The sequence below is a fragment of the Canis lupus genome, chromosome 1 (genome assembly GCF_003254725.2).
Source record: "Canis lupus dingo isolate Sandy chromosome 1, ASM325472v2, whole genome shotgun sequence".
Lineage (NCBI taxonomy): Eukaryota > Metazoa > Chordata > Mammalia > Carnivora > Canidae > Canis > Canis lupus.
In genome coordinates, this window is record NC_064243.1 from 111,130,396 (window position 1) to 111,144,320 (window position 13,925).

Genomic DNA, 13,925 nt, shown 5'->3' on the forward strand with positions numbered 1-13,925 from the left:
GCTTCTAAATCAAATCCTCCATGTTCTTTTTTCTTTTCTAAGTCTCCCAAATGCAGCCACACTACCTAGGCCTTAATTACCAAGGATGGGAAGTTCCAGAATTACTGATTTGGAAAGAAATCTCAGGAAAGATTTTTATTGACAAAGTTGTCTGATTTGGGCAACCTGGGTGGTTCAGCGGTTTAGTGCTGCCTTCAGCCCTGGGGCATGATCCTGGAGCCCCGGGATCGAGTCCCATTTCGGACTCCCTGCATGGAGCCTGCTTCTCCTTCTGCCTGTACCTCTCTCTGCCTTTCTCTCTCTCTCTCTCTCTCTCTCTCTCTCTCTCTGTGTGTGTGTGTGTCTCTCATGAATAAATAAATAAAACCTTAAAAAAAAAAAACAGTTGTCTGATTTAACTTTCAAAAGCAAGACTTGTTCATGGGACGTGTTGCCCAAAGGGCTCCCAAAACTCATTCTCTCCAGCAAGGATCCTATCCTCTGAAGCCTCATCACTTCTACAAACATTCACTGCATAGATATTACACAATAAAACATGGTGTCTGCCCTGGAGTTGCTCAGTCTACTGAGCAAAATACTTGAGAATAAACAGCATTAGCCATATCTAATTTAAGTCCATCTTCTAAGTTCTTTTTTTTAAGATTTTATTTTATTAAAAAAAAGATTTTATTTTATTTATTCATAGAGACAGAGAGAGAGAGAGTGAGGCAGAGACACAGACAGAGGGAGAAGCAGGCACCCCACAGAGAGCCTGAGGTGGGACTCGATCCCGGGTCTCCAGGATCACGCCCTGGGCTGAAGGCGGCGCCAAACCGCTGAGCCATCGGGGCTGCCCCCATCTACTAAATTCTTAATGAGTTACTGTATTTATCAAATCCAGAACTGTTTGATGGTATTTTAAAAATAGATTTCAGTTCTCTGGTGAAATTGTCCACATCTTCATGAACATAATAAAAGATATTTAAAAATCCATATTTGGTAAATCCAATTTCTAGATCACTATGGGTCAGTTACAACCATCTTTTTCTTTGGGTATTTAATCATTATTTTTCCTCATAAGAATTTATATTTTAATGCCAGACATTGCTCATAAAAATATGTGGAGGCTCTGTCTAGTGTCTTTTTCCACAGAGGATTTCTTTTCTTCTGGTAAGCAAGATGAATACCAGGAGGTCATATTTATCCCATCAAGATTGTGTGTCCTTTACTCGTAAGGGTTGAGAGAAATGAACAGTCTTGTGTATTTTGGGAATATAGCAGCCCAGTATACACCAAATCTAAAAGTTACTATTTTCGGATACAGCACTAGTTCTAGAAACTTCTTCCAAGGAAATAACAGTACAAGAACTTGAAGATAGATATCACTGTTCTAATTATTTGCTGAACCATTTAGAAGATACAAACTGAACATTCATCAGTAGGAAATTGGTTAAAATATGATATGTCTGCATTACTGGAATATTACACAATTAAAATGTTATAAATCAATATTGATGGAAAATGTTCCCAATGTATTAATGAGTGAAGAAAATCTAGTTACAACATAGAATGCATATTATTCTAGTTTTGTAAACCTGAATAGATCTGTATTCATACACACAGATATCCTAAAAATGTTCAGTATTGTTTATGTATGTCCGCAGTATTGCATTAGTGCCTTTTCTGAATTATTTTGCTTTAAAAAAATTTCAGGCATTATTTTTTAGAAAAAAAAAACCCTAATTTACACAGGAGAAAAGAAAAAGATACTCCAGAACACAGATGCATGATAAAAATAGCAAATCATAATTCACAGTAACCTTACAGATATTATCATTTAGATATGGAATATTTAGGAAAATGCCAAACCTCTGGTAACTAACGAACAACAAGAGATTCAGAAAACAACTACTTTAGAAGTATACAGACAGGGGAGTATGCTAGAAGAGTTAATAGAGTGTCAATTCTTTAAATAAATTTCCTAAAAGTAGGTTGGGAAAAAAAAAATGAATGTGAGAACTAATTCAACCAGAAGGGCAGAGGTTAGAAAATGACAGAAGACTTGATCCAGAGCCAATTTCAACTGGGCCTATATCTGATCCTACCCATATTTTTTTTAATTATGCACACCAATAAATTCTCCTTTTGTCTCCGTTTGAACTGGGCTTTCTATGTCTTACAACTGAAAACATCCTGATAAACAGCCATGAGATCCAGTATCCCACCCTGGGATCTTGAAATGACAAAGCACAGCATTACTCACTTTGAACTTTTGATAGTAACATGGAACTTAACTATTCAGTGTCCTGGAAGGTAAGGGCCAAAAAAAAAAAAAAAAAAAAAATTGTGAGAAACTGTTCTCTCTCTCCCTCTCTCCAGTAAATATACACCGAAGTAAACTGTTCAGCCAAGCACACTTGAAACTACTGAAGCAGCTGGGAAGTGTGGGGTGGTATCCAAAATGCTCTGTGCCTTAATAGCTTTCTTCATTGTCCAAAATGCATGCTATAATGTTCCCACTCTTTCCACACCCCTTTCTCATGATCTTATGGAGTTAAAAACAAACATATTTTTTCATTCAGTCTGTTCCTGGTACAAAAGACACAAAAGATATAATGAGATTTACACTATACATAACTGATGATGTACAAAGTCTTAAATGGTAATATAAAAACTCAGCTTATTACTGCTGGAAAAGTGAAGACGTGCAGAGGATAGGAGCCAACTGCAAAAAAAATCTTACACTCAAATTGCAGATTGCATGATTTTATGTATTTTTTTTTATTATTATTCATAGAGATGCAGAGAGAGAGAGAAGCAGAGACACAGGCAGAGGGAGAAGCAGGCTCCATGCAGAGAGCCTGACGTGGGACTGGATCCAGGGTCTCCAGATCACGCCCCAGGCTGCAGGCGGCGCTAAACCGCTGTGCCACCGGGGCTGCCAGATTTTATGTATTTTTATTAAGTGGTCACTTCCTTGAATTGTTTTAAAGCTTCTTACAAGATTTTTTCCCTCAGGCATCTGGTAGCTCAGTCTGTTAAGCATCTGTCTTCAGCTCAGGTCATGATCTCAGGGCCCTGGGATCGAGCCCCTTGTCAGGCTCGCTGCTCTGTAGGCGGTCTGCTTCTCCTTCTGCCCCTGCTCCCACCTACCCCCCACTCATCCTCTCTCAAATAAAATAATTAATAATGAATCCATTTCCTGGTACAACTGATTATGACTAGGGTTGAGCTCCTTAAAATTTTTAAGTATTTGTCTTATTTATTGTAGGTTTTCCTAGCCACCAAATTAGGCATTTCCCGAGCATCTACTGTTTGTTAAGAACTGGTTTGAGGTCATGGTCATTCAGCAGTAAACAAACTTCCTGCCCCCATGGAGCTTCTCTTCTAGCGGACATGGGGTTTGTCATGTCCGCAAGTATACTTTTGCTAACATCTTGACATTAGTTATCACTTTTAAGGCCTCTCTCTTGTGTAAATTTGATTGGATGTGAAGGTTCTGACTGAAACTTACTGTACCATTCTCATGGGGTTTCTATGTCTTGAGGACTGTGAAATTTTGACTCCTGCTTGAAACACTGGCTACATTCACACAACAAATAGGTTTCCTCCAATGGAACTGAGATGACTGTAAAAAAGTTCAGCTCACTCTTGAACTATTAAGACATGATATTTTATAAATATTCTCTGCTGTGTGGATTTTTGGAAGAAAATGTGAAGTCTACAAATTGAAGAACACTTTTATCACACTCATCACATGAACTGGATTTATCACTATTATGGACTCTCTGATGAACTCGAAGACATGAACTTTTACTAAAGCCCTTAGTACAGTCAAAACATTTGTAGGGTTTATCTCCCATGTGGACTCTCCAATGGGCTTGAAGATGTGAGGTCTGATTGAAGCTCTTACCACACATGCCACATTTATGTGGTTTCTCTCCCGTGTGGATCCTTGATGAACATGAAGATAGGAGTTCCTGATGAAGCCTTTCCCACATTCTTCACATTTGTTGAGCTTCTCCCCTGTATGGACTCTCTGATGGGCTTGAAGATGTGAGCTCCAACTGAAGCCCTTCCCACACACATCACATTTGTAGGGTTTCTCTCCAGTATGGACTCTCTGATGTTCCTGAAGATTTGAACTCTGACAAAAGCCCTTACCACATGTCTCACATTTGTATGGCTTTTCTCCTGTGTGGACTCTCTGATGGGCCTGAAGATGTGAAATCTGAGTGAAGCCCTTACCACATATGTCACATTTGAATGGCTTTTCTCCTGTGTGGACTCTGATGGGCCTAAAGATGGGAATTCGGCTAAAGTTCTTATCACACACATCACATTTATATGGCTTCTCTCCAGTGTGGATTTTCTGATGGGCTTGAAGATTTGAGCCTTGCTGAAGTCCTTCCCACCTATTTCACATTTATGTGTTTTCTCTCCAGAGTGAACTCTCTGATGAGGACCAGGATTCTGATGAACTAGCCTGTTGCATGCCTCCCATCTGTTTGTTTTATCTCCAGGGTGGGATCTCTGATGGGCTTGAAGTGGTGGTGTCTAATTGAAGGCTTTATCATACATCTCATGTTTAGAGGATTTCTCTCCAGTGCTGTCTACACAGTGAATGTTAAGATCTAGGCTATGACTGGAGCCCTTCCCACACGTCACACCTGTACAGATTCCCTCTTGGGCGGAGGGGCTCGCGAGTGGGAATACAGGAGTCCTGGATGAAGCTCTTAGTACATACTTGACATTTGTAGGGCTTTTCTCCTGTGCTGACCCCTGATGATTTTGCAGGTGTGAGCTCTGACTGAAGCCCCCATCACACTTATCATTCTCACCACCTTTGTCCCCTTCATGAATGTTCTGGCAAATGCAAAACACTGAGCTGTCACCGATGTCCTCCCCACACTCACTACATACATAGTGCATCTCTTCTGAGTGGGTTATAGTATGTTGGCATGATTTCCTCATGAAGTCTTTTCCACAATTATTGTGGCTATAAGACTTCTTGCTTTTGTGAACTTCCTGATCATCATGACGATGAGAGATCTTTGTCATAACGTAATGGTCACACTTATATGGTTTATTTTTTACATCAACTTGATGACACCTACTCTGATAGTTGTGTGGCTCTCTCAGATAGATTTTCTTGCAGAAATCCCAGGTGGTCTTATTTGGAAACTCTTGGCTTTTGATATTGGAACTCTCCCCGTGAAGCTTTATTACATAGTTTCGTCTTCAGAAACCTGAGCAGATTCTCCTGCCTGCATCTGACAGGAGGAATCACCTTGTTTTGGCAACTTGGACTTCTTTCTTTGCAGATTTGTTACTGAGTCTTGATTTCTGGTTAATTTACTTGTGAATTGTTCCCATATCTGTCAGCATCTAACATCTTCATGTAAAAGGTATCTTAATCCCAGTTTTTGAAAAGTCTGTATTCTGTTTTGATTCCTGAGTCCTGGAAGGATAAAGAAGATTCAGAGGTGAAAATGCACACAAGTGAATGTTTGTTCAGAGACAGAAATATTTCACAGGTCAATCACTCCAAGAGACCCTATTCGAACCAGTGAAGAGTTCAGCTTGACTTTATCACTGGTTTTTTCATGTCTATAGAAACAAAGAGGCAATGATTAGGCTCCTTCCCATTCAGGGCCAAGGAGACTCATTTACAGTTATACCAAAACTAATGTATGAGGTCAAAATAGAAATACAAGGCTACAGAGCAATAAAAAGATGTCCCAGAAAGATTTTGCAGAGGAAAACTTTACTTTCTTGTTCATAAAAATAATCACCTAAATAATGATTGCCTCTTTCTGCAGCAGGTGTATAAGAGCTACAAAGTCATAGTTAAAACATTATATCACCTGCATATTTGTATAAGATAAACTAAAAATGGCTAGAAAAGGCTGAATCTGTCCTTTGTTGTTTACAGATGAATTATCCTGTGATGCCAAGAGTTTCCACAGAAAAAAAAGAGAGGACATCCTCAGAAAAGTGAAAAGAAAGGGACACCTGTGTGGCTCAGCAGTTGAGCATCTGCCTTCAGCTCAGGGCATGATCCCCAGGTCCCGGGATTGAGTCCCACATTGGGCTCCTTGCGTGGGGCTTGCTTTTCCCTCTACCTGTGTCTCTGCCTCTCTCTGTGTGTCTGTCATGGATAAATAAATAACATATTTTTTTTAAAAATGAAAAGAATGCATTTGCAAAAGGAAATACTTCCTCTGTCCTAATAATGAATCCATGAGATGGTACCTTTATATCCTTAGCTAGTAAACACACATTAAACAAGCTAAATTTGAGAGGATTCTCCTTTATTTCAGTGAAGTCCTAATGTATAATATTCAACTGATGAACATTATAACTAGAAGAAAAACCTAGAAAATGTATTCTCACAGTGGACACATCCCATGGGAGTAAAAACCCTATGACCATTGTGGTCACTTAATATGGCTGGATTTTCTGATAAACCTGAATGGTTAATGTCATCTTTTAGGTTTTGTGGGTTCATATCTGTACAAAAGCTACTGTGGTAGTCAACATACAAGATGGTGCCCAGTGATCCCTGCCCCCTGGCATCCTTACCCCTATAAAGGTCCCCTCCCACAATGTATCAGGATCGGTCTCTGAAACCAACAAAATATGGCAGAAATGATGCTACATCATTTCCAAGGTTAGGTCATAAAACATATGCTGGCTTCTGCTTTCCATTCTCTTAGACCACTAGCTCTTGGGGAAACCAGGTGCCACGTTTTGAGGTCACTCAGACAGGGCTGCAGAGAGGCCCACTTGGCAAGGAACTGAGACCCCCAAATAGCTAGCGAGGAACTGAGGTATTTTGCCAACAACAATGTGAATAAGCCTATCTTGGAAGCAGACCTTTCAGCCCCACCAAGACCTCAGAAAACTACAGCTATGGCGGCTCCTTGACAGGGATTTCATGAGATCCCGAGCCGGAGCCACCCAGAAACATGCTCCAAGATTCCTTGCGCATAGAAACTGTAAATAAATGTTTGTGATTTTAAGCCAGTAAGTTTAAGCATAATTTGTTATACAGCAATAAATAAATACAAGTGCCACAGAAACTCTAGATCAGACATTAACAATGTTCTAAAATCCACCCCCCCACACACACACACAATGTTCTAAAGTAATCCTTTAATCATGCTAGTTTATTCTGCTTATGTGAGCTGTCTCCAGGAGGCGTGAAGGCAGTAGGATCCACTTGGCACTATTCTCTGTGAGTTTGTTTGTAAAGATTAAGAAACCCTTTAATTTGTGCTTCTGTGCAGTGAAAATAGACCTCAAGAATATTCCTCATAGATGGAGCATGGCACCTAGATGGATAGACAAAATGCAAAATCCTGGGGTATTCTGATGTTTGCCAAAAGAACTTTTATTTTTTTATTTTTATTTTTTAAAGATTTTATTTATTATTCGTGAGACACACACACACACACACACAGAGAGAGAGAGAGAGGCAGAGACACAGGCAGAGGGAGAAGCAGGCTCCATGCAGGGAACCCAATGTGGGACTCGATCCCCGGACTCCAGGATCATGCCCTGGGCAGAAGGCAGGCGCTAAATTTCTGAGCCACCCAGGGATCCCCCAAAAGAGCATTTAATAAGGGAGATAGAGGTAGAATGTGCTGTAAGATGTATTCAGCATTCTAAGGAATACAGGTTATAGAGGAGTATCCATTTGTCAAAACTCACCAAACTCCATACTTAAGATGTATAAATTTAAATTGTGCCTCAGTAAAAAGAACCATAAGACAAGTTATTTTACACCCTGAAAATTCATGGGGCTGTATATTTATAATTTGTACACTTTTCTGTATCTAAGATATATTTCAATAAAAAGTCATCCCAAGGGATGCTTGGGTGGCTCAGCAGTTGAGCATCTGCCTTCAGCTCAGGGCGTGATCCCCAGGTCCCGGGATTGAGTCTCGCATTGGGCTCCTTGCGTGGAGCCTGCTTCTCCCTCTGCCTGTGTCTCTGCCTCTCTCTGTCTCTCTCTGTGTGTCTGTCATGAATAAATAAATAAAATCTTCTAAAAAGAACAGGAAAACCCCCCAAATCTGGAAATTAAATAACCAGAAAGGAAGTCACAAGGGGACTTGTGGGCTCAGTCAGTTAAGCATCTGCTTTTGGCTTGGGTCCTGGGGTCAAGCCCCATGTTGGGCTCCCTGCTCACTGGGGAGCCTGTTTCTCCCTCTCTCTCTCTCTGTCTGCTGTTCCCCCTGCTTGTGCTCTCTCACTATGTCAAATAATTAAATAAAATCTTAAAAAAAAAACTTGTGGGATGCAGCTAAGACATGCTTAGAGGGAAATTTAGAGCATTAAATGCTTGTTTTGAAAAGGAAAAGGCTCTTAAATCGATTATTTAAGCTTCTACCATAGGAAGTTAAAAAAAAAAAGAAAAGAAAATGAAGCTTATAGCAAGCAGAAGGAAGAAAATAATAAAAGAAGCAGAAATCAATGAAACTGACAGAGGAAACACACCAGAGAAAAAAAAGCAATAAACTTTGAAAAGAGGCTAAAAGAAATTACCAATGGCAGGACTAAAAGACATGATTACAGATCCTAAAGACATCAAAAGGATAGTAAGAGAATGTTATGATAGTATTTTGCCACATGTGGCAACTTAGATCAAATGAACAAATTCCTTGTCAAAATTCCTATCAAAACTCATTCAAGAATTGACAACCAATGGGGTGCCTGGATGGCTCAGTCAAATAAGCATCTGCCTTCAGTTCAGGTGGTGATCTCAGGATCCTGGGATTGAGCCCTACATTGAGCCCCACATGGAGCCCCAAGCCCAGCTCCCCAGAGGGAGTCTGCTTCTCCCTCACCCTCTCTCCATTGTTCATGTGCACACTTTCTCTCTCTCAAATAAATAAAATCTTTTAAAAAAGAATAGACAACCAGAGTATTCCTGAATCCATTAATGACATTGAATTCACATTTTACAAACTTCTAAAACAACAAAACCGGGCCTAGACTGCTTATATACTACTAACATTTAAGGGGGAAAAAAACCCAGAGGTACCTGGGTGGCTCAGTGGTTAAGCACCTGCCTTTGACTCAGTTCGTGATCCCGGGGTCCTGGGATTGAGTCACACATCGGTCTCCCCCACAGGGACCCTGCTTCTCCCTCTGCCTATGTTTCTGCCTCTCTCTCTGTGTGTCTCTCATAAATAAATAAAATATTTTTTTAAAATCTACACAAACAGGGATCCCTGGGTGGTGCAGCGGTTTGGCGCCTGCCTTTGGCCCAGGGCGCGATCCTGGAGACCCGGAATCGAATCCCACGTCGGGCTCCCGGTGCATGGAGCCTGCTTCTCCCTCTGCCTGTGTCTCTGCCTCTCTCTCTCTCTCTCTCTCTCTCTCTGTGACTATCATAAATAAATAAAAATAAAAAAAAATAAGATAAAATCTACACAAACACTTTGAGAAAATAGAAATGAAGAGAACACTTCTCAACACATTTTATGAGGCCAGCACTACCTTATTACCAAAAAGAGAAAATGACATTACTTTAAGAAAGACTACAGGCCAGAATCCCTCGTAAACACACATGCAGAATTCCTCAACAATTACTATTAACAAGTAGAATACAATATTTTAAAAGTAAAATACCCCATGATCAAGTGGGTTTATCTCAGGAATGCAATACTGTTCCAACATTTGAAAACTAATGTAATTTACCATAGTAATAGACTATAGAAGAAAAACTATGTGATCATAATAGATACAGAAAAATCACTTGAGAAAATTTAATATCTATTCATGATACAAAAATTCAGCAAATTAAGGATAGAAGGACTTTCTTAAGTTTGGAAAAGGCATCTGCAAAACCTACAGTTAATATAACACTTAAAAGACCAAATGCTTTCTCTTAAGAGAAAGGCAGACTGATTCGATGTAATGAGTATTGGGCATTAGATGCAACTGATGAATCAATAAATTCTATCCCTAAAACTAATAATACACTATATGTGAACTAACTTGGATTTAAATAAAATTAAAGAAAGAAAGAGAAAGGCAAAGATGACTGCTCTCAACACTCCCATTCAACAGCTCTTTGAAAGGCCCAGACAGTACAATAAAAAAGAAAAACAGACAAAAAAAAAAAAAAACAGATTGGATTAGAAGAAATAACTTTGCAGACAATAGACATTTTGCGGGCCACATATACATAGAAGTTACAAAGAACAAAACAATTTCAGGAAATACTTAAGTATAGGTCTAACAACACACAGGCAAAATCTGGTACTGAAAAACAAAAATCACTGATGAAATAAAAAATCTCAATAGAGCTATGCCATATCCATGGCCTGGAAGACTTAAGATGTGAGGTCATCCAACACACTTCCCTTCAAAGTCCTAGCAAATATTTTTTTTTAAAGAAATCAATAAGATCCTTCTACAGCTTAAAGCAAAAGAGCTGGAATAGCTAAAAAAATTTTGAAAAAGCAAAGTTTCTTTACTTGATTTACAGGCTTGTTATAAAGCTACAGTAATCAGGGGATCCCTGGGTGGCACAGTGGTTTAGCGCCTGCCTTTGGCCCAGGGCGTGATCCTGGAGACCCGGGATCAAATCCCACGTCGGGCTCCCGGTGCATGGAGCCTGCTTCTCCCTCTGCCTGTGTCTCTGCCTCTCTCTATCTCTCTGTGTGACTATCATAAATAAATAAAAATTTTTAAAAAGCTACAGTAATCAGGAATAAGAGGTATTGATAAAAGAATAAACACAAAGATTAATAGGACAGAATAGTGTCCAGAAATAAGCCCATTTATATATGGTCAATTGCTCTTTAACAAAGGTGCAAAACCCAATTCCATGGAGAAAGGATAATCTCTTGAACAAAAATAGTATTGGAATAACTGGGTATCCACATTTTAAAGTGAACCTAAGCACATCTTGTATCATGTACAAGTATCAAAATGAATGATCAAAATAGATCATAGACCTAAATGTAAAACCTACTTAGAAAACTAGTATAAGAAAACATAGGAGAAAATCTTTGTGACCTTGGATTTTTTTTGTGACCTTGTATTAAGCAAAGATTTCTTTCATCTATAAAAGAACAATTGCAAAATTGACTTCATAGATATTTAAAACTTATACTTGAGAACATCAAAGAAAATTTTTTGAAAATTAATTGCATTAATAAGGTCAGAAATATAGTCAAGTAAACACTAAATATAAAATGTATCCCTTGGGTTATTATTACCAAAAAAACCCGACTAGAAATATAACAAAAGGCTTTGTAGATTAATCTGGTATTTGTCTATGGATTTTCCAGTCTTACATTCATGATTCATTCACATGGGATAGGGTGAATGCTGTATGCAACCCCTAAAAATTGCATCTGCAATTTTTAGGGGTTGTGGCCTTGCAATTTAATTCATGCAGATGGCAGTTAAAAGTAGCTTTGAAGTCTGTCAGACAGACCTGCGTTCGAACTCTGGTTGTGCTACTTATTACCCACTGTCTTCGGGAAAATACTTAATGTCTTTAAGCCTAAATTTTCTTACATGCAAAAATGGAGAAATAAATAGCATCTATTCTTGGAACTGCAGGTTAACTAGGTAATAGCAGCATACTGTTTCACTTATGATCATAACTTTGTATTAAAAATGTAGTTTTTGATGTTGCTTTGGGCATTTTTTTAAACCTCCTGAAGATTTAAAGTGCTCAAAGTTTTAAGTCCTGTGGTTTGAAGAGTGCTAAGTTGAGATAACATCCTTCTGTTTTATCACATATTCTGTGTATATCTCAGAAGGGATTTTGAGAACCTGAAATTTGCTCACACCAAGGGGAAAATTTTTTATAAAGAGCCAGACAGGGGTCCCTGGGTAGTGCAGTCAGTTAAGCATCCAATTCTTGGTTTTGGCTCAGGTCGTGATCTCAGGGTCTTGAGATCAAGCCCAATATCAGGTTCCCCACTCAATGCAGAATCTGCTTGGGACTGTTTCTCCTTCTGCCCCTCCTCCTCCCACTCTGTGCACTCTCTCTCTCTAAAATAATCTTTTTTTTTTAAGGGCCAGACAATAAATTATTTAGGCTTTGTAGTCCATATACATTAACTTTAGCATATTCTTTGCTTTCTCCTTACAATTTTTTAACTTTCTTTTTCTCCTTAAATTCTTTACAAATGTAAAATTTCAGCTCTTGGGCCATACAAAAATAAGATACAGGCTGGATTTGGCCAACAGCTATACTGTTCCCTGGCTTAGAATTTTGTAATATATAGTAATAATTTCATCTGTTGAAGATAATAGCTAATACTGAATATCTCTTACTACATGCCACGCATAAAGTTCCAACCTTCACAACAGAAGAGACTTTATCATCCATACTGAACACACAAGCAATCTGGGGAACAGAGAGGTTGAGCATCTTGTTTGCAGTTACTCAACTGGCAAATCGCTGAACCAAAGTCTAGTTCCAGAGTCTTTTTAAAATTACAATATACTACTTTGTAACCAATATTCTTTTTTGGTCTATTCAGTTTCTCCTAAAATACTTTAGTTCTCTCAAGGAGCAATGGAAGGATGTGGTCCTTGATGGCCTGAGAATTGTCAAACTCACTCAGAAGTATAGAGGAAAATGGGAGGTGAATAGTAGATGATAATGGATGACTGGTTAATGGCCAGAACTGATCTCCAACCTGCACTTCACCAGGAACCATCCCCTCACATTAGCTGTACAAGTATCAGAAAGGAATCACTAACTGGTGGGTTCTCATTTGGATATGCCCATCTTTGGATTTATTTTTCTATTAGGCTCTTTTCTTCATGGTCCTATAAGATTTTATTTGGTTTAAAGAGTCAATGCCCTGAGAATGTGAAAAGTTATAGTGGAAAGACTATACTATTCAAATCACTTCTGGCACTAGTTTTCCAATACCCTATTCTTTTTCCATGAACAACGGAACTCCCAAGGTGTAGCTGAGTGCATATTCACTCTCCGGTAAATATGTGGATGATACTGGGAGTCAAATTTCTTATTCTTGGAGAACAAAGATGCAATTTATAATGGGGGAAGGCTAGAAAGAACACTATGATGTTGGATTAAGGATTGATGGTAGAGGGACATCTGGGTGGCTCAGTTGGGTGTCTACCTTCGGCTCAGGTTGTGATCCCGGGGTCCTGGATCTAGTCCTGCATCAAGCTCCCTGATCCACAGGGAACCTGCCTCTCCTTCTGCCTCCCTCTCTCTGTCTCTCATCAATAAATAAAATCTTAAAAAAAAAAAAAAGAATTGATGGTAGAGGGGTATGTGGGTTGCTCAGTTGGTTAACTGTCTGACTTGATTTCAGCTCAGATCTCAACCTCAGGGTTGTGAGATCAAGCCCCACATTGGGCTTCACCTTCTAGAGTCGGCCTGAGATTCTCTTTCCCTCTGCCCCTCCCCCCACTCACACACACTCTCTAAATCTCTAAATAAAAAAGTTGGTGGTAGAATAAACTCATGACTCATTCTACCTATGCACTCCCTACCCACCACCCTATCTACCTACCTACTTATCATCTCAGTCCTCTCCATAGTGAAAAAACAGCATATCTATTTCCCAGGTCTTGATTTCTAAAAACCATTCCCCACTGTAAAGAACCAAGGCTTCTGGAGAAATAGGGGAGTACAAAATAAGTGTGAGACATCATATTGTGCCACAGTAAGGATGTGCTCAAATCTGTGAAAAGTAAATGAGTGAACAGGACAGATGTTTGCTAACAAATGTTGAGGGAATGATTATAGAAAACCACTTTTGCAACCATCAGTAACAGCTGACTTACGCCACATTTTCCAATGGCTGGTAAAACTAGTGGAGGAAAATTGATTGAGAAACAAGCTATGTACAGAACCTCCTCACAAATCACTAGTTAGAAAGGTAAAAATGGTAACTTCACAGGGGAAAAACCCAACTCACAACTAC

General features: G+C 39.2%; 1 protein-coding gene across 1 annotated transcript; it reads right to left on the minus strand.

Annotated features, from left to right (window-relative positions):
- Window positions 1-3,636: 3,636 nt before the first annotated feature.
- LOC118350931 (zinc finger protein 233-like) lies at window positions 3,637-5,040 on the minus strand. Its single transcript, XM_049109796.1, has 2 exons — window positions 4,727-5,040; window positions 3,637-4,394 (listed from the first exon to the last, which is right to left on the minus strand). The coding sequence occupies exons 1-2, from the start codon at window positions 5,038-5,040 to the stop codon at window positions 3,701-3,703; spliced, it is 1,008 nt and encodes a 335-aa protein (XP_048965753.1). The 3' UTR covers window positions 3,637-3,700.
- Window positions 5,041-13,925: the final 8,885 nt, after the last annotated feature.

What these genes read in the sequence shown, in the direction of transcription:
- LOC118350931 (XM_049109796.1), bottom strand. Translation starts at nt 5,040, where the DNA reads ATGACAAAGATCTCTCATCGTCATGATGATCAGGAAGTTCACAAAAGC. An exon ending in AAAAGCCCTACAAATGTCAA is followed by an intron (nt 4,395 to 4,726) that starts GTATGTACTAAG and finishes AATGTGAAATAG; the next exon opens with GTGGGAAGGACTTCAGCAAG.